The following is a 21,950-nucleotide window of genomic DNA, read 5'->3' as shown; positions in this document are numbered from 1 at the left end:
GTCCTCGTTCCTCCCTGTTAATTATGGTGTTCCTCAAGAATCAATCGTTGAGCCTTTACTGTTTTCATTGTTCATTAATGATCTGCCCTCTGTTTTTTCTTACTGTCAGTTTCATATCCATGCAGATGATGTCCAATTATATATAAGTTTTCCTAAGATGATGCTCAAGGAAGCAATATCTGGAATGAACAATGATTTACAGTCCATATATGATTGGTAGACACGGAACGGACTTAAACTCAATCCCGAAAAAACCAAAACTCTTCCAATTTCAATACACAAATCAAACTCACATAATTTCTCTCTTGTTATGTTGAATAATTGTATTATTGAATATGTTGCATAAGGTAGAAATGTAGCTTTGGTCTTCAACAACAAGTTAACTTGGAATAATAATGCCGATGCAGTTGAGCCAAAGATTTATGCTTCACTTAGAGGACTATCTGTTACTAGATGAACATAAAAGTCACCACCATTAACCAACAAAAATTAAACGAAAGCCGAAATGTGCTAAAAAGTGGTAAACATTACCTCAATTGTTTCCTGAAGTTGCCGTTTGAAAGAAATTACTGTTCGCAATTAATATAAAAATTAAAATGTACGATGTAGCTATTTAAATTTTAATTGCATGTACATATATCGCTGTATGATTTATTTAGGTTTACTATTAATTCAGAACAATTATTGACCTTAAACTGTAAATAAAGATCACTACAACATCAACCTGAAGGGCTTAAGTTCATTAGCAATTGAAGATTATAGTTTAAGAAATCAAATTAACCTTTTTAAACATTTTCTAACCTACATCATAAGCAATTCAGCTAACATTCATAACTACTAGATTTGAAGCCTCGTCCCCGTAATATACATTTAGTTCCGTATTTTATTTTTTTTCTCAATTTTCTTCAAAAATCCAGAGAATTAACAAAAAAAGAAAATGATATTGTGATTAAATAGTGAAATGAAAAATTATAGACGATTTTTGCTTGTTTTTTTTTCTTACAATAATTCCCGTTCCAAAAATTATACCATATTAGCATTTTAAGCTATTTATAGACGGCTCGAGTGCATTGAACTAGGGCCAAGTGTTTTTTAAATCTTAATCATTCCTGATAGTTTTTTCAGGGCCTACAATTTCCGAATTTTGAATTCGAAAGGCTAATTGAAGAAAACACTTTTCATGACAAGGTTTACTCTTGGAGGATTCGTCAATTCCTCTCAAGAATCAGTACCCGTTAACGAAATAATATTTTGCTTTGGGGAGTTGCTTAGGAACGGATCATAGCAAATGCTCGGTTTTAAATTGTCAGAACTAGGGCCTACCACTTGTGTAGAGAAATGAGTTGATACTGATTTGAGTACTTATTCTAGGACTTATACCGGCCCTAACATTAGGACTCTGTGAAGAAATTGGGCGTACATATATTATCATCAAATTTGGTTTTAAATTCACTCTTTTGTTTAATTTCCACTGTCAGCTTTAAGAATACATTTCTTCTTAAATTTTGTACATTATTCAACGAACCTTATACGAAAATATAGAATAAAGTTCTTTGGAAATTTTATAAAAAAAAAAATAGAGTAAGTATATACGCCATCGTCATTCTAGGGATAGTGGGAGAGAAGAATTTTGATCAAAAAAAAACTTTTTAATATTTTAAGAACTTTTTAGAAAGTAAAAATTCTCCATTAAAACACACAAATTTAATCCATTTGCTTGGAGTTCAAATAATGGTGATGCATTAACCGTCGTTAAAATAACTATAATATTAGAGCAAATATATATTTAGATTATCTTGGAAAATTACTAAAAAAAAATTTAATGCAACCTTTATACAAATATATGTACGTACGTAACAATATACATATATATATCAATGTATACATAAATCCAATACGTAATTTATTCGTTGACCTATAATCTTTAAAGATTTAATAAGCTTTTGAGTACACTGAGAAAAAAAAGGCACTTTGAACAAAGAAATTGAATTTCATTCGAATTTAAATTTTTTTCATTTTCAAACAAATGCATTTATCTCAAAGACTGTTAATACTATGAAATACTTTAATAAACGTTACCTATCATTCACAATTTCAGAATTTTCAGAAAATAGTTAACTTATAGCAACTTATAGCGTTTTGTAAAACCAAGCATAGAACTTGCTTTATTAACAATAAAATTAATGTGATGTGTAAATTCTAAGTTGGAACAGAAATAGGCACCTTAATCTTTAAAAGTGGAGACGTGATAGAGCTCTTGTTGCGATATTTAAAATTCAAATACACTACCGATTCGTTTTTTAGTAAAATTTATCGTCTGGCATTTTAAAGGGTTTAGTGAAAGGCTAATTTTCCCACACCAAAATGTCGGCTTGTAAAAGTATACGATCATGGGTAAACTTTGTTATTTTACAAATCTTTATGTCGTCAGCAAAAATGAGAACTTCACTTGACCGTAGACATGACGATACATCGTTAATAGACATGATAAATAGAAAAGGGCAAAATTAGCTTCCCTGCCAAAAGTTTCAGAATGACAATTTCGAAATTTTACCCATTAGGATTTTTTTTCAAGGTATGACTTAATCCAAGCTAAGAAAGTTGGTGGATAACCAAGTAATTCCGTGGCTAAGTTGGTTAAAAGCTTTAGAAAAGTCAGTGTTTACACAGTCAACTTCATAACCTTGCTCTTAAGCGTTTGAACATATGTTTGTTGTACCGGTTGATTTTACTGATGAATAAATGTTAAGCTTGACCTCATGAGTTTGCTTGGGAATCTCATTAAAGGTTCCTAGGATGTGTATCATGGTATCATTTCGATGTATTGGTGTTGCTATGCATTACTGCTAGTATTCAACTGGTGGTCGCGCAGAGCAATATCAAGGCTTCCAGGCCTTGGACAGTAAGGAGTCCATCTGGAAGTAACCTTCGCGGTTGCGAAGCCCCACCGGAAGCTATATTCTGGTACCATGGGAGACAGAAGCAATGGTTCTTGTTGTTTCTAGTGTTTCATATACACTGGGCGACCTGATACCACTTGTCTGAGAGGTAGGCCCACTAGTGGGAGTATCGTGGTGGTTGTGGTTGCCATATGCGGATCGAATGGCATTGTAAGGGTACTGTTTACCACCTAAGTCCCTTAGTATGCAAGAGGTGTTAGATAGGCCTCGCTCCTCAGCAAGGAGTGTATTTCATGCCTTACACATGACTACTGGGATGGAACTTGTACTATCCTGGAGTGTTGACCAACACTATTCTTGGTTCCGATATAAAGCGTATCAATAATATCTGTACCGGTTGATTGGGGGTCAAACTGACTTTCATGTAGACATAAGGAAAGCTATATGCTTGTCTATAGTCTGGAAGGAAGAAGAGCTTACTTGCACCTCCCCGTGTTGACTCCTGGGAACAAGTTAGAGAAATCAGTGTAGTTTGATGATGATTGATACTGTGCATTTAATAATTAATAATTGAAAAAGGCACGGCGGAGAACTGCACTGAGGAAATTCTCAACTTGTTAGCGAACGCAAGATGCTAATAGTTATCTTCCTTCCTAAGATTAAAAATCTTAAGATCGTTGGTAACGAGGGACCGTCGTCGTCCTGCCTCATGGGTTCGAGGTAGACTTACTGATAAAAATTATAAAAAGCCATGCAAATCAGTAAATATACAAATCGACAATTAAGTCGGTATTTATATATGATAAAAAGTCTGGAGTGGAAGTAAAAATCATTTTATAAAGAATGAAGTAATTGTAGATAGATAGATAGATAGCTCGATGGATTGAGTTTCACATGAAATTGGTACCACTTTAAAGACCTAAATTAACACACCATTAAAGATATGGTACCATGGGATGTGCTGCAGTCCCATGATTATGGGATGGCTCCTTGTGAGAGAATCGTGGTGGCTGTGATTTATCCTATATGCATAGGATATTGGTTTCTTCAACCCTAGAAAAATCAATATTTAGATGGACAAAACCAAGACCAACTTGGTAGCTTAGAAAGAGGAACTCACTCGAAACATTTTGCCAAAGAAGAGAGGGTAAATCTTGTAAAATACCTTTAGCGAATTTCAAAAACTAAGCGACAAAGAAATGCAAGGGTCAGCAAGTTTTAAAGCTTGCCAACATATAAGGGCATATAGCCAGGTGTTGTTGTTGCGAGTAATTATCTTAAACTGTACCAGTTGATTTTTTTTTCACACAGCCATGTTGTTGTTCGCAAATGAGATTCTTACTAAAAAATGTTACACTTTCACAAACAACTTGTTCCAACAATTTAGGAAGGCAAGAGAGCTTTGCAATGGGTCTGTAGTTGGTTATTATCCGCCTTTTTACCTTTCTTAAATATTGAAAATTTTCCTGTTTTTAGAGAAAGTTTGAATGTGAACGTTAGAGGTGCAACTAAAGCATTTCTGCACTTCTTTAATACTATGGGGGGAATACCATTGGGACCGGCTAAGCATGCATCATTCAACACAGATAAAAGATCAAGTTTGCGAAAAGGAGTGAAGATTATGAAAATATACTTCATCAACTTCTTCGGGACTATTAACAAATGACTCACGGAAATTTGTTGCCAAAACGCCTCAGATTCCAACAGTTTTATCAAATGAAAGGTTCTTGTGAGTGAAGGTAACTGGAAAGCAATCTGATTATTTCTTTGAGTTTATAAGTTTCCAACATTTTTTAGAGTGCCCAAATCATTAACATAGCTAGCGTATACAAAATTAAAAAGAGACTTAAATTCATTAACGAATTTAACATAAACAGAGAAGTTGATTGGAGACAGAGTTTTAAGATAAGTTTTCCATGCCTTATTTTATTTGTTTCGAAGTAAACGCAATTCTTTCTTTAACCAAGGGTGGTTAAAGTTAGTATTTCTTGATTTCTTAAATGGTTGATTTTTTTTAAACAATTATTAAAGATCTTATAAAAAATTGAAACTTCTTCGTCAATATTAGAAAATGCTAATGTATCAGCAATTCCAGAAATGGTTTAATCTTCAGACAACAACTGGAAATTAGCTCTTCTGAAGTCAAAATTATATAAGCAATCAAAGGAATTACTGTGTTCAGTAAGGTGATTACTTAAGTCAAGAAAAATGTTCAAAGGGGGGGGGGGGGAGCGGATATTTATCAATATTAATTATTCCTGATCTAGATTCTAGAACAAGAGTACTATAATAGCGTCAGAAGAAAATACTGAATAGAGAATTCTATTTTTTGAGTTTTTAATACAGCTTGTTTGATGTAAGTCAGTAAAAAGAACAAAGAGGGTCTTCAATGCAGGATTGGTCTTCCGATGGAATCCAGTCAATGGTGGCAAATTAAAATCACCTAGAAGTAAAATATTGGTTTCCGAGCATAACACACTGATAAGAAAGTCTAATGCCAGGAGCAGGACAAACTGATAAAAAAATCTAATGCCAAGGAGAGTTCGCTATAAACAGACTCTAAACTTTTTGAATCAATGTAAACTTTTAAAATAAAAATAGTCTTAGTCTGTACCATTACTTTACACAGACCATATCAATTGATAGTTCAATTGAAAAAGATACAGAAAAAGAGCAATGTGTATTTTTTACAGCTACAAGAACACCTCCATCTAAATCCTCTGCATTATCAACATTCTGTAAACTTCGAACTCTTGACTGAAAAGTTCCGTGTCGGAAAAGCTTGAATTAAGCCAAAATTCTGTCCAAACGAATACTCGTGTGGGAATGATTGGGAGTTAAGCTAAATGTCAGCAGTCTTACTACGAATCATCTTTTAAAAGATAATGATATGAATTGAGGTTTTATAGACATGTGAATGGATTTAAGGTTCATCTATTTTGTATATCTAAATCAAAAAGTGATAACTCAAACGATTTTCAATACCAAATAACGCGTTCATTTACAAGAAATTCCTTCGAACGGAGTTCTGCGTTTCGAAAATAAAAAAAAAAGTTTCTATCATAGCTTTTTGTTTGCTTACCTCCACAGTGATTCTTAAAATCCTCACAGCAGTCGCCAAGTTTCAAGCACGCGTGATCACAATAACACGGCTTGTCGTTAAGATCTTCAATAATCGAATTGATAGGTGCCTTCTGGACCACACATGAAGAATCCCGACCGGGGCAACATAATTGTGCCTCACGACAAGATCCTGCCGAAACAGCATCAATCGACGAGGATGTTATCCAAATTAAATTTATACACAAACATACCAGAGCACTTAAATTAAGTCCCGCCATTTTTCAAATCACCAACGAACACTTTCGTACACTTCAGAACAAAAGAATTTATTTTCCAAATTTCAGTAGATCAAAAAACTAATTGTCACTGAAACCACTCTATTTTTTTCTAAATTTATTCTGTAAAATTTTGTATACCTTTTACTTGAACTATAAATATTCAGGGATACAACACGTAAATCAGAAAAAAGAACCACAAAGTAAGAAATGGTATTGAATTAGTTCTTCAAACAGGTAAACCAATGTGGGATGGAAACAATGCACACGTTCCAACAGTCACTCCAGGACTCTAAATATTCCAACACTTTATTTGCTGAAGAACAGCTGGGGAGAGGAAAAAATAAACAATAGCTGCACAAAATTCTGCTAAACGAACTCGAGTATCTCGAGAGGAAAATCAAAACAGTTGATAAGCACAAATTTATTTCTCTCTGTTTTCCCCAAAAAAACACACATTCAATAGGAAACCAAATAAACACACAAAACAATAAAAAAGAAACTTTTTTATTTTATAATTAAAATACAGAAGAAAAAAACTAAAAATGTTAACTTTTATCGCAACTCAATTTATCAGCGCACTCGAAAATATTTATTTCATTCCATTGTTTTCCTTTTATCAGCTGTCGAATCCACGATATGAAAAGTATCTTTACACTCAGACTTATAGCTATGCTATACGTATTTTATAATTCACAAAAGTTCAGAGAAATTCCTGATGTAAATACAAACTGATTAAGTAAAATAAAACATTCAGACGCGCATTGTATCCTAAAGACTGCAACTTTATTCAACAATCCAAACTCGTATACATTTAATCCTCGACGTCGACACGACCACGATACAAAAGAACTTTTCCCAAAAATCTTTTCCCATAAATTTACATCTCTCGAAATGTGAAAGGATTTCACTGAATTAAGTTGAGTTGATATTTGTGAATTTTAATCGGCGAACTGAACGTCCTGCGAGGACGATAGACTTTCAAAGAATGAGTATGAGAAATTTTTGAAATTCCGTGTATCAGTCGTCGTCGTCGAGAATGAAAGGTATGCTTAGCTAAAGGGGAGTAAATTGAGAGCTAAAGGACTTATTTTGATCCTGCGCATTGCTCCTGAAATTGCAAATGGAAATTTTAGAGTAGCTACAAAGCTACAACTTCTGAAAATATTTGAGTTTTATTATTTGAGTTATTTTCTAATCGTAGTGAATCTTAGAAAAGTTACGCTTTTCCAGAGTTTTAGATGAGTTTGTGTTCTTATGTTTGTTGTTGTTTGTACTTAAATTACACTTGCTGCATTGTGGAGTAGATAAGACTTTCACAGTACCATAAAAACATATGTTTGCTGTTTAGTGTTAAGCCCCCACAGCAAAACAAAACAAGGCCAAAGGTCTTCATTACTTCATTTGCTTAGTTTTGGCAGAATAAATTAATTAAGCTGGTATTAATTTTTTTCTTTTAAATGTTTTTATTTAATTTATTCTATTTATTTAGAAAATCCTGGCAATACCCTTATTTCAGTCCAATTTTTCGAATTGAAAATGTTCACATTTCTTGACGCTTCAATTTTTCTAGAAATTCCATCGTTTTGGACAGATCTTTTGTGTATGCTTATCACGATGTAGTAAACATCAATGAATTAAAAGGCTCGGCAAATATTATTTTGAATTAAATTTAGATGGCGCTACCTTCCGGGGCGAACCTGGGAACTAACATGCCTCTGCAGCCAGCTCGGTTGCTTGAAGTCCTGTCCTACCTGCGTGAGCCACTTGAGACACCATCTTCCTCTACTGCATCGTCCCTCGGGATTGGATTTGAAGACATTCTGGGCTGGAGCGTTGATGTACATTCGATCTACATGACCGAACCATCTAATTTGTTGGACTTTTTTTCTTTATTCAGTGTCGCTGTACAGTCCGTACAAATCGGCTTTGTATCTTCTCCTCCTCTCTCCATTTAGGCAGGCGGGACCAAAAATCACTCGAAGGGTTTTTTTCTCGAAACATAAATGAAAAAGAGGTGATGAGAGTCTTAAAGTTGGTGATTTTAGATGCTCGAAAGAGGACTTTTTCACTTAATTACTTAAAAAGCAAAGACATAGCGATTTTCAAGATAATACTTCGTTTAATTTTAGGGCTGGTGTCGTTGTCAGGACGTATAGCTGTGCCTTGGTAGACAAAGTTTCAAAGTTAAAGCTGTCTATGGTGACGGTTTGTCCAATACTTCTTCTTTTATTTTATTAATGATAGCATAGACTTGGTCTTCCTTTATTGACCACTAAGCCTATCTTCTCCGCTTCCATCGCAATACTTAAAAACGCTCCACTGACATCACGCTTTGATCTTCCAATTGTGTCAATATAATCCGCTTAGGTGAGTTATTCTCTAGAGTTTGTGTCTCTAGTGTTGACTTTTGCTTCTTTTTAAAACGATGTTAAAGAAGTCGCATGACAGTGCATCTCCTTGTCTAAAACCTTTTTTAACACTAAAAGCAACGGTGAGATCTATTCCGACTTTGAAAGAGCAGCGTGTATTCTCCATCGTCATTTCGCACAAACAGATAGGTTTGACAGGAATGCAAAAACTATAGACATTGTATACGCGGGCTTAAGATCGATAAGGAGAAAGTGGGTATAAATTATTCCCTGGCTTTTTTCAAGATCCTCCGTAATGTGAATATTTGTCACTGAAAAGTGAAAAGTGAAAAGTTGCCACTGGTTTTTAATGCTTAATGCAGCATAGGACTTCTAAAGAGGTTATTAGACCTTCGTTCGGAAAAAGGTATAGAAATGTTTTGGATTGTAGCCGTCTAACATCTAAACTTCTCACAGTACTTCCTTGTTTTGCATCGATTACAATGTGGTCAATCTGGTTGACAGTTGATTGATCAGGAGATTTCCATGTCCCATGTGTGAACTGCAGTGGAATCGATCAGCCTTAATCCTTTGTCATAGGAGTATGCCACCAAAGATGTCTTCTCTTCTTAGTTTGGCGTTAAGACAATTTTAATCTCATAGCCAGGGCACTGCTCATAATGTCTTGTCTTAGAACTCGAAGATTATATTTGTCTTCATACTCATATTTCTCTACTGTTGAGGCATACTCCCATATAAAGCTAATTTTTGCGAATTTAAACTTGATGCGGATTGTCATGATGCGGTCGCTCACACTGTTGAAACTCAAGACTTTTTGCCTGAGTCCAGTTCCAATAACAAATCCACACCCAAATAGATGCTGTCTTTGTTCTCGATAGCAATCTCCATAGTTTACATCGCAGTCTTTTAGTTTGCGTCTGCCCGGTCCATCCTTCCGGATCTAACCTTCCACGTATAGATGCGAAGTTCGTTGTTCTTGTTACATTTTCTTCATCAGTAAATCCGTCCGTATCCCAAGCAACTTACCCCGACGTCGGTACAACCTCCAACCTAGAAGGACGCATCCTTAGTATAACTCCAAGGATGAGGAGCCAGATAAACCTAATACAGCCCTGGGCTTTCAAATGGAGGTCCTCTGAGGTCCACTTAGTGCAGCCCCAAATTTTGTATCACTCGCTCAAACTAAAAAGATTCTTTTACAACTTGTTCCGTTGTCAACTATCCAGTTTCTGGTCTACATATTTTTTAGTTCTCGGTTTCTCTATCAGAGTTTACCTAATAACCTAATAAAACTCTTCATTACTTAGTTTGATAACAGAAGCAATGATTATTGCTCTTAAAGCAACAAAATATCTACTTCTTCAGTTGACTGACGACTAATCAAAATTTCATAAAGTGCAGGGCTTTTTCCTTTGCTGACTTTGCTGAAATTTTAACTGACAATAGTATAATAAAAATACCAATGGATCAATAATTATAAAAACAATGACAATTGGTGACCACTAACGTTGAGTTTATTAACACTCGGTCCTATCACACTATTTCGATATTGCTATTTAAACTGCTTGTTTAAAGACGAGTTCCATTATTAAAAAAAAAAATCTTTAATATTATTCAATATATACAAATTCCACATTCGTTTGTGAAAAACCTTATATTTCGAAACACACCATCTCAATAAAAACAACATAACATTTTTTTAACTAATTCCCATTTTTATTCATATTTTGTTCCCTGTTCTGAATATATTCTGCGTTTTATTTATTATTATTTTTCAGAACGTTGATGAACGATTTGCCTTGGGGTACTTTAACATTTTTAACTTCCTACTCGAACATACTCGTATATCGTAGATGTTCCGATAAAATACATTTTGCTTTTCCATTATAATTGAAATAACCGTAGTTTTGTTATATAGGGAATGCCTCACAATCCCAATACCACAAATCGAAATTGGCAATGGGCATTGGGCATATAGTCTCTTTAATCAAAGCTTTTCATCATCGTGATGATTGCATTGGACGTGGTTAATATCCAATTATTTGAGTGAAATATTTCAGTTGCAAGCAAATTGGTCTATATGCTAAAATTCTGTAGGCAAATCGATAGGATGGGCAATCATACTTAACCAATATAGCATAAAACGGGACTGAAGAATATGTACTACGTAAATTATAGTAGAGTTAACGATGAATAAATAAAATACGATGTATAGCCTGTGGCATATGGAGTGGTTCGTGCTTAGGGTTGTCATGCCAGTGAACTTGGGATTGGTGTATTTCAATCTATGAAACCCAAAATACAATTTTTCATAAGAATTCTTAAATGAGAAAATATTTTTACGAAACGGTTCCCCTCAAACATATATAAAACACACGTTATTCATATAGATGCTTTTCAAAACATAATTTCAAAGAAACTAAAATACCAATGAAAACCAATTAATTTGCTAACAAAATTCCAAACAATTTATTATAAAACCCATAAAACTTCAATTCTAAAGAGTGAACGGTCATATACCAGAAAATTTTAAATTCAAAAACTATTTTCAAAATTGTTAGAACTTGTTTTAGAACAGTTATTTCTAAGATTTGAAGAGTAAGGTGTTGGGTCAAGGTGTTAGACCGAAAGACAGACAGATTTAATAAAGTGACCTTTATTTATTCTGTATATTCAATACGAAACAAAATATACTAAACCGAATTCATGAATTAAACTGAATTCAATTAAAAAAATTCTTCTTTGGAAAATGGAAGTGAATCTTAGGCTTAGTGGTACTTCGTTGGCATCGCTGTCAAACTTATCTGTTTGTTCAAAATGACGATGGAAAGTGGACGCTGCTCTATCACGGAAAAGATCTCATCAATGCATTTGATGTCAAAAAAGGTTTTAAATAAGGCGATGCAACTTCTTCAACATCCTTCTGGAAAGAATAATGCAAATTTTAACACTAGAGGCACAATCTTCCATAGGTTAATCCAATTACTCGGATACGCCGATGATATTGACATAATTAAAAGATCAAAGCGTCATGTAAGTGGATCGCATTGCTACTGAATCTGAGAAGATGGGTTTAGTGGTCAATGAAGGCAAGACCAAGTATTTGCTGTCATCAAGAAAGGACATTGAACTAAGACGTTTTGGACAAAAGTCACCATGAACAGCTACAAATTTGAGGCAGTTGGGGACTTTGTCAACTATAAATGTATACAGAAAACCAGCGCTAAAATCAAACCAATAATAACTCTTGCAAATCGGTACTGCTTTGGTACTTAGAAGAAGCAAAGTTCTCTCTGGAGCATCTAAAATCACCACCTATGAGACACTCATCATTCCTCTTGGTGGCGCTTGCAAGTGAGAGAAAACCTCAACCAATTTGGCTGGCGAAACTAGAGACAACTAACTAGAGACCGAGTTGGCTGGAGACGAATGTTTGTTGGGGCTCAGGTCCGCCCGGGCTGTAGCGTCACCTTTAGGAAGTAAGTAAGTATGTGCTGCTTCTTGGCTATATAATTGTAAATACAAGTGCGAGTAGAAAATACTACGAATTTGTTTATAAATCCAAATATTGCGATATCCAATAAGGACTTGACAATTTATTTTTAAATAAAACGCAAACCATTTGATATATGTCCGCTTGAAATAAAATATCAAAACATATTAGAATATGACTCGACTTCGTTTGTAGCTGTAAATTTGTTGGACACAGTTTGCGGTAACTCAGTCACATAATTCGAAACGACCGATATTTACCCTTCAACATTTGTTGAGCTCTTCCAACATCGTTATCTTATTTAAACAAAAAAAAATTGGGTGGCGCAGCCATCCGTTGAGAACTAGTGCCTAGTGACTTACTACTCTCAACCATTTCTGTGTGCGTGTAGTGGTGTCAGGGATGGAGGGGACCTAAAGTTTTAATCCGAATCAAAGCGGCCACTTTGAGAAAGCACTTTTTCATGAATTACTCTTGGAGAATTTGTCAATTCCTCGTAAGAGGCAGTACCCGTGAAAAAAAAACTTTAGGTGGCATAGGGAGGGTTCAAACCCAAGACCTCTGGCATCAGAGTCCATCGCACTTTTTTTTTCAAATTCATTTTTATTTATTCAATCTTAAACCTATCTTAAAGCTAGACAAAAATTCGTAAATTATCCATAATTTACAACTAACATAATGGTCCCATACGGGCACTCTAAGGTGAACTATAACACTAACTACTAATTCATTTCGGCTAATATCAATATCCTTTTTATTTTTACTTAAAAACTACTTAAAATAAGGTCCCTAATATAAAACTTAAAACTAACTTAAACTACTTAAAACTAGAACAACCACAGCAAATCTAACGTTTTTTGTTTTTATATTTTATTGTCTTTTTTATGTTTTTGTTTTTATTTTTTTTATATTTTTTTTTGTAGGTATTCCATGTTTTTTTTTTTTGTTTTTTTTTTTTAATTTTAATTTTTTTTTGTGCCACCATGTATATTCTACTTTAAACTAAACCCTAAAACAACTAAAAAAGTATGTAAGCCGGCCAAGGCTTAAAACCCCATTCCGACTACCCAATATCAAGTGCCGATTGAAGCCACCAAAACTGGTTCTCCTGCTTCACCCTATCAGTTCGGTCCCGTTCGGACACAGCCCTACTGAACCGAAGGAGCTCTGCTCCGCCTTGTGCCATGACGTCCCGATTGTACAGGAGTCGCCTATCCACGGTTCTTCGTCTGACGTGGTAGATTAACGGAACTGCCAATCTATCCTGTATCAGACCGCATTTGTCTAAAAAGGGGAATGCCTCTGGTGGAATGAAGCCGCTCAAGCGTACACTCTCAAAATACTCGTCGTTCGGATAGAACGCCCCGAAAATTAAATTGTTGGTCGAAGACATAGCTCTTGCAATGTGACCTCGAACGAGTTTTATCACGAAATTGTCAATTCTGTTGATTCGAGATCCGTAAGAAGATTCGGCTGTTCGAAATAAGCCGGTACAGCGTCGTAAACACTGCCGCTCGAACACCCGAAACTTCTCCATCTGGGAAGGGGCAACATTGAACCACACAGGACAACCATAAACGATCATTGGCCGTATGAGGGCCATGTAGCAAATTACCTTCTTTCTGGGGTCAAGCCGATTGCTAAAAAACAGCAAAACCTCTGGAATCACAGTCCATCGCACTAACCACCATGCAACGGGTACTCGTTAGCTTTTTTATATTAAATAATAACTTAAATCAGCCCAAAAAACAACAAAATATTACACAATAACGTTTCTGACCAAAAACGCATATTTCGCTTATTAACGAACTCGTTGAGCCATTTACATTACGCCAGAAAATTGGAGTTAACAGTCTTTTGCGGTCAACACTTCGAATTTCCGTAGAAATCTTATCTTACTAATACCCATGGAAAACTTCAGTGGGTCCGATCGCTTTTACGCATAAACTACTGAACAGATTTAAATGATTTAAAAAAAAGAGATAGTTTGAGACTTAAGAAAGGACATGAGTTACTTTTGGCCTCGGCAAACCAACCTCTTGGTTTCGATAGATCTTGCTTGACATCTGCTACATTTTCAAGGTTTTGGCAGCAGAAAATTCATCCCGTAAATCTTTTATAAAAATAATAAAATAAAATCATTTCTAAAAATGTCGAAGCTATCGAAAACCTCGGCTAGACTTAATTTTGATACATTTTTGAAAGGTTTTTTCTTACCTCCACAATGGTTTTTGAAATCCTCACAACAATCACCGAGCTTCAAACAAGCATGATCACAATAACACGGCTTATCGTTGAGATCTTCAACTATCGCATTGATTGGTGCCTTTTGAACAACACACGAAGAATCACGCCCGTTGCAACATAATTGTGCCTCTCGACACGATCCTGCCAAAACGGTTCGATAAGACGAAAATGTAATCAAAAATAATAAAACCGCAATACTGGAATAATTATTTTGTGACATTTTATCAGATTTTCTTATTTATCTATTTCAGAAAAATATGTTGATTCTTAAGGTATTATATATGATTCACAAACTTTAAAACCGAAAAATACCGACAAGATTTATAACACTTTGCAAGACAATTTCTTTGAAGAAAATGTTTACTTCAGCAGAAAATTAATTGAAACTTCAATTCTCATTCCACAAAACTCGTGATTTATTTAATCACATAAAACAATATACCTTCACTCAAGAATATATTTTTAAATTTCACTTAGAACCTAGAGAACCGTAAGTTAACAAAATACCACTGATTAAAATGATAGATACGAGTATACTTTGGTTTCGAGGGGATATTTAAAGAACAGGAAATAAGCTTATAATTTGTGGTTCCATTTTTCACAAAATTGTGTTCACTCCAACGAATTCAGTTAAGAACTGACTAACTTTATATTTTATCCAAAATTGTCAGAATTTTGAACATTACGAAACGATAAAATAGCTTTTCATAGATATGTTGTATGTTACAAAACCTTTACAAACTTTCGGATATTCGATTATTGTAGATATACAATTTAAGCACAACACTACAAAAAACACATTTGTTTTACTTTTCGAAAACAAACAACAACTCTTTAATACAGAAGTAAATCTTTTAGCGTCTCCTTTTTAAGACAACCGACCACAACAACCGACTACGGACAGTTGAGGAATGAGAAATGTTTGGATTTTGAAAGTTTGGAAGTTTGGCCAAAGCAATGCAGGATGCAATTGAATCAAGAGAAGCATATTGCTCATTTTCCCTCCTTTAGGAGCATTTGACTGGAATCGTCAGTGTACTGGAATTTAAAAAGTAAGAAAGACACAGCTACAAAGCAACAAATGTAGTTTGTCGTCATAAACAAATTCCAATTGAGTCAAAAATAAAAAAACGAATAAATTTCGAATAAATATAAATAAGAACACATTAAATAATAAGCAAATAATTAAGTATTTAAAATTTTGTTGTAATAAAGTGCCATTCATTTTTCATGATGGACAGAACACTTAAAATCGCTACAAATACAAACGGTCTTATACAACATTCATCCGAATTAAAAATCTTTTTTTAGATCTAGAACATATCGATATTTGCCTGGTGTCCGAAACTCATTTCTCCAATGAGCAAAGTCGAGATAATGTAATAGAAACTATTCATGTTACCACGCTCCACATCCAGCTGACATGGCAAGAGGTGGATCGGCGATTCTTATAAAAAAAAGCTTAAAATATTATGAAGTAACCAAGTTTACTAGTGAAAATATGCAAGAAACAACTATTAGTATTGGTATGAAAAAGAAAGAGTTTTTGACAGAAGCTATATTCTGCCCACCAAGGAGCTCCCCGACAGAAGGTGGATATACAGATCTATTTAATCTTCTTGGGTATAACTTTCTTGTTGGTAGAGACTTCAATACGAAACACACCCATTGGGGATCGAGACTTATATAAATAAAAGCCAAAAGACTTTTCCAAGCAGACCGTAAAAACAATTGCGAATCTCATTCCTCCAAGTAGCTAACTTACTTTCCTTCCGATACTAACTAAATACCAGGCCTTATTTACTTTTTCGACGCTAAAGTAATTATATCACTCAGTGAATCGGAAGTACTAGAAAAAAGTAATCCAAAGCTTGTAAATAAGAAAACAAACTGAAGTGATTTTAGAGAAAGGCTTTTAACTTTTATAAATTTAAGATCTCCGATCGATGCAATCGAGCAAATTGACCATGAAGTGGAACAATTTATTGCTGATGTTCAACAGGCCACTGAGGAAAGTACTCTAACATTTTCTAATAGAAGACATAATGAAATAAAATATCCTTTAGAGATAAGAGAGTTGATAATAGAGAAAAGAAGAGCTTGAAGAAAATGGCAAAATAGTAGATAAAACAACTTTCAACCGTATAAGCAACAATCTTAAAAAACAAATTTACAAATTCAAAAATGATTCACTCAGTACATTCCTAACGGATTTAACGACTGATGCTTCAACCGATTTTTTGCTAGGGAGAGCAGCCAAGCGCCTAAAAAGACCGCAGTTACAAAACTGGCCCTTGAAATCTCAAGATGGGAAATGGATCGATAACCCGAAAGAAAAAGCTAACCTCAAACGCAGCTGCAAATAGCTTACAGTTTGTTGATAAGATAGATGAAAGTGAAATACTAATTGTAAGACTTAAAGAAATAAAAAGTATGTATTTACATTAACTATCAAATAAAAAATCACCACGTTACGATCTAATTACTGCTCCGGTTATGAAGGAAATGCCATTAAAAGCTTTCATAAAACTCCAAAATATAATAAATGCTTCCCTTAAGCACCGATATGTCCCGCACAATTGGAAAGTTGCTGAATTAATTATCATACCAAAGCAAGGTAAACCACCTACAGAAGTGACAGCTTACAGACCAATATCGCTTATACCAATCATGACAAAAGCTTTTGAAAAACTGCTTCTGAAAGGACTTAGCAAAATCATAGAAGAAAGAAGGTGAATCCCAAACCATCAGTTTGACTTTAGAAATAAACATTCCACTAGAGACCAAGTTCATAGAATATCGGATGTAATAGAAAAAGCATTAGAAGAAAAACAAGTATTTTTTCTTAGATGTTGCTCAAGCTTTTGACAAGGTTTCGCATGAGGGACTTGAGTACAAACTGCAAAGGGATCTTCCCAGGCAGTACGTTGAAATATTAAACTCGTACATCTCAGACCGATTGTTTAGAGTAAGGTACGACAAAGAATAATAAGAAAATAGAAGCCGGTGTACCACAAGGAAGTGTCCTAGGTCCTACCCTCTATTTACTGTAACCACACCATAATGGCTACTTTTGCAGATGATACCGCAGTTTTGGTACCCGAAAAATGTGTCTCTAAGGCAGCAGAAAAACTACAAAAAGCCGTTGACACAGTGAGAACTTGGACCGAAAAACGGCGTATCAAACTCAATGAAACAAAATCTTCACATATAAACTTTACAAATAAAAAGATAAACAATATTCCAATATGCATTAATAATCGAGCTGTACCTTACGCCAATACGGCCAAATACATTGGGATGACTTTGGATGTAAACCTAAAGTGGAAAGAGCACATCAAAAAGAAAAGAGAAGAACTAAACTTGAAATATAGAAAAATGTACTGGTTACTTGGTAACAACTCCGATTTATCAATCCAAAACAAAATAATGCTGTATAATTAAGTATTAAAGCCTGTTTGGACGTATGGAATCCAATTATGGGGCTGTACAAAGAAAACAAATACCGAAATCATCCAACAATTCCAAAACAAAGTCCTTCGTGGAATAATTAATGCACCTTGGTACATAAGAAATACCGATCTACTCGTGACTTACAAATGGAAATGTTTACAGAAGTTGTTAAAAAATTCGCTGTATCGCGCAACCAGAGACTGCAAAGTCATATTAATTCTGAAATGGAGTCCGTCTTGAATATAAGAAACCATGTTCGGAGACTAAGGAGAACCAAGCCTCATGAGCTTATGGTCTAAAATAACATGGAAAAGTATTAAAAGTTTAAACTTCCGCTAAAGTGATTGTACAAAGTTAAGAAAGAAAAATCTGGAGTCGATCCTTCAAGGTTGGTGATGATGAAGAGGTGGTTTTAGTGGTTAAGAGTCCCACACTACTTGGTGTCGAATATTGCCAAGATTTTTTTTAAGATTTCCTCTTGTCAAAAAAAAATCATTTTCGACAGGAAGGTTTTAATGAAAATTGTATTTCATTATAAAGCTTTGATTTTTCCTTTAAGTGTGAAAAACGATATTATTGGAATGGCCGCTTCGAGAGGATCTTTCAAGGTAGTCTTACCCAAATGTACAAGTTTGTGAGTTTATAACTGACTATTATTATTTTTGGTCATTTCGAGCTTAATTCTATTATTGATATTATTGAATATTTTTATAGAGTGCCAATTAATAAAATAAAAGGAAATGTGCAGAAAATAAGATATAGGGTGCTGGGATATAGACAATTGCTGTTTATTTATTGATTATTAACTTACACACATCTGCTGCTGTACTTCGGCCTTAGCATGAGTCATGTTCGTTTTTAATGTGTCTCGAGTTAACCTTTCTTATTGGTGCCACATAGCTAGTGTTTTAAGTGACCTTTAATCAGTAGCTTAGACGAGAGGTTTACGTCACGTTGAGTTTCTGTGCACGCCGGTAAATTGATAATTTTGGATTATCAAGCTTCTCTTCAAATTTCGTCATTTTACCGGATCAAATGACAACCAAGCTTAACAATTAAGAAATTGAAACCACAAAAAAACTTATATAGGGTCCGCCATCCAAAGTTTTTTTTAACTTGTGCTTATTTCGTGAATGGTAACACTTAGTTCATGACTGATTTCACAGATAATATATTTTATCCTTCCGCTGAACGAACATAGTTGTGTATAAGCTTGAAAAACGCTGAGAACAACGTTTAGAGAAGATGCCGATTTCAAAAAAAAAATCATCTTTTCAGATGAAGCTCATTTTGATCATAGCGGGTATGTAAAAAAGCAAAACTGTCGTATTTGAGGCACAGTAAACCCGCACACATACATTGAAAAGCCTATACACCTCGATTTTAATCCAGAGGCATAATTGTTCTATTTTTCGAAAATGAGCAAGGAGTGGCCGTTACAGTCAATGGTAATCATTATCGGTCCATGTTGAACGAATTTTTGCTCACAAAAATTGAAAAGAAGAATATTAGCAGCATTTGCTTTCAAAAGGACGGCGGCGCTACGTCCTTCACAGCTGAAGCTACACTCAATTTTGTGACCCCTGTTTCAAAAAATAAAGTGATTGGGATGCGACCCGCACTGATAACTTCCCATTCCGTCTGTCAATTTGTCTCGCTTAAAAGTTTTATAGGTTTTCGAGTTGTGTTAAAAACGTTGTCATTTGAATTATTCTTTAGAAATTTTAAATTACCAACAATATTTTGCATGTAATGAAATAGTTTTCTTTCAAAATCTATTTTTGTTAATTACATTTTTAGTCGAAAACCAATTTTTAAAAATTTTAGTATCATTTCTGAAAAGTTTTTATTTCTTATATAAACAAATACCAATTGGAAGAATGAAATTTATTTGAAGTCAATATCTTCTATTGTTTATGACATATCGAGAACAGAACACAATTTTTTACCAAATTTGCGTACTATTTTTGTAGATATTTTTTGTTGAGAAAACGGACTATTTGATTTTAATGAAAAATTACTGAATGTCAAAAACAATATTTTCTGTGAGATAAATAAAATAAGCTTAAATCCAATATTTCAATTTTTGAAAAGATATTTGAGTAGGAAGTAAATGTTTACCAAGTTTTAGTATTGTTTTTTTTTATTTTTTTTTTATTTTTTGTAAGTGACCTCGCTTTTTCTCAAAATTTTACCGAATGTTGAAAACAATATTTCTTATAAGACAAATTCAGCTTGAAGCAATTATCTCTAATTTTTGAAAAGATATTTAAGTCGAAAATCAATGTTTATCAACTTTTAGTAATGTTTTTTTAGGTTTTTATTTTTTATAAAAAAAAACTGTCAATTGAATTTTTCTCAAAATTTTACCAGATGTTGAAAATGTCATTCTTCGTTACACAAAATTGTTTTGGAGAAAAAAATAATTTTTTATTAGTAAAATTTTCGAGGTGACACATTTTTTTTCTTCGGTTTTTTTGGTTTGTAAAAAAACTGTTAATTTGATTTTTTTTCCAAAAGTAAAAAAAAAACGTCGCGAACGTATGGACATACACACGCATGCAAAGACATTTATCTAAAAATCTTTTACTTAGACTTTAGGGACCTTGAAACGTCGAAAAATGTCAAAATTTTCAATTTGACAAATGGGACCAATTACAATAACTTCATATGGGAAGTTAAAAAGTCAATGGGAGGAACTTAACTTTGATTTTACGTTTAATATTTTAGCTTAACAATAAATTAAATAAAACAGGTGTTTTTTTTAAGATGTATTGTTTTTAATCTGGCAATACTTTTTTTCTGAGTTGGTCTCTTAAATAGCTGTCTCCTGACCCATGGTAAGTTTGGTTTGCTGGATTGCTATTTTTTTATAATAAGACTTATGTGTATGAATAACATTTGCAAAGTCTTGTAAATTTATTACCAAAAAAGAGGCCAAGATGCGATCCACACTGATAACTTCCCACCTCGTCTGTTGATTTGTTGTGCTCTTAAAACTTTAACAAAATAATCATAACAATATTTTGTGTAATATCAATTAAAAGAATTGGTGCCCATCCACTTTATAATAAATTGTCCGACTTGTGCAGAAATTGAAGCCGATTTTCAAAATAAAATTTTGGTTGAACGGGTACATTAATTAAAATTGTCGTTTTTAATAGTGATCATAATCCACAATCCATTGTTGAGACGCTGTCACGCAACGCCGCCGCTGCCGCCACCTCACCGTTACATCCTCAAAACGACACTCTATGAAGTGCTCTTGGGCCAAAGGAAATCACTGGTCCATATGTCTCCCAAAATAAATCCGGCCATAATATTACAATGGGGAACGCTATTTTTGGTACGTTAATTGTGTGATTTTGATGCAGAGGCAGACTACATTTAGTTTAAAAACGGTGGCGTCACGATACAGCCAACGAAACAAATATTTATTGAATCTTTTGGTGACAGTGGCTTGGCCTCCAATATCGTGGTATTTAACACCACTGGACTATTTTGTGTGGGTTAAGTGAAGTTTCTTGTCTACACAAATAAGCCCCACACGATTGACGCTTGAAAGAGTATTTGGAGAGGATTATTGCTTCCAAAAGTGGTCAAAATTTTGTTTAAATGACAAACCCTTATCTTTCTAATAAAGCTAAGTTATGGCTCACTTACTTACTTAAGGTGGCGCTACAGTCCGAGGCGGACCTGGGCCTCTACCAACATGCGTCTCCAGCCAGCTCGGTCCCTAGCTAGCTGTCTCCAGTTTCGTATAACAAGTTGGTTGAGAGCTTCTGAGTAGCCGTCTTCCTCTACTGCGCCGTCCCTCGGGATTGGATTCGAAGACCATCCCTGCTGGAGCGTTGATGTCCATTCCATCTACATGACCTAGCCATCTAAGTCCTTGGACTTTAAATCTGTTAACTAGATCAGTTAACAGTACAGTACAATTCGTCGTTATATCTTCTTCTCCATTCTTCATATATGCGGACGGGAACAAAAATCACCCGAAGAACTTACCTCTCGAAGCATCCTAAGACGCTCTCATCTTTCTTTGACAGGGTCCAGGTCTCAGCGCCATGAATGAGAACCGGGATGATAAGTGTCTTATAGATGGTAATTTTAGATGGTCGAGAGAGAATTTAAGCCCAAAGAAGCA

At 34.5% G+C, this 21,950-nt stretch overlaps 1 protein-coding gene across 2 annotated transcripts in view; it reads right to left on the bottom strand.

Annotated features, from left to right (window-relative positions):
* LOC129944299 (somatomedin-B and thrombospondin type-1 domain-containing protein) overlaps nucleotides 1-14,662 on the bottom strand; it is a 295,288-nt gene extending 280,626 nt beyond the window's left edge. Inside the window, exon 1 of one of the 2 annotated variants that reach the window (XM_056053646.1) lies at nucleotides 14,321-14,662. In XM_056053646.1, the coding sequence (XP_055909621.1) occupies nucleotides 14,321-14,570 (250 nt within the window). In that variant the 5' untranslated portion in view covers nucleotides 14,571-14,662. Of the gene's footprint in view, nucleotides 1-5,982; nucleotides 7,235-14,320 lie in introns of those variants that run through there. The other variant, XM_056053645.1, reaches the window with a different exon arrangement.
* Between the last annotated feature and the right edge of the window lie 7,288 nt (nucleotides 14,663-21,950).

The sequence above is a fragment of the Eupeodes corollae genome, chromosome 2, assembly GCF_945859685.1.
Source record: "Eupeodes corollae chromosome 2, idEupCoro1.1, whole genome shotgun sequence".
Lineage (NCBI taxonomy): Eukaryota > Metazoa > Arthropoda > Insecta > Diptera > Syrphidae > Eupeodes > Eupeodes corollae.
The sequence above is the reverse complement of the archived record's forward strand: the minus strand, read 5'-3'. Positions and strand labels throughout refer to the sequence as shown.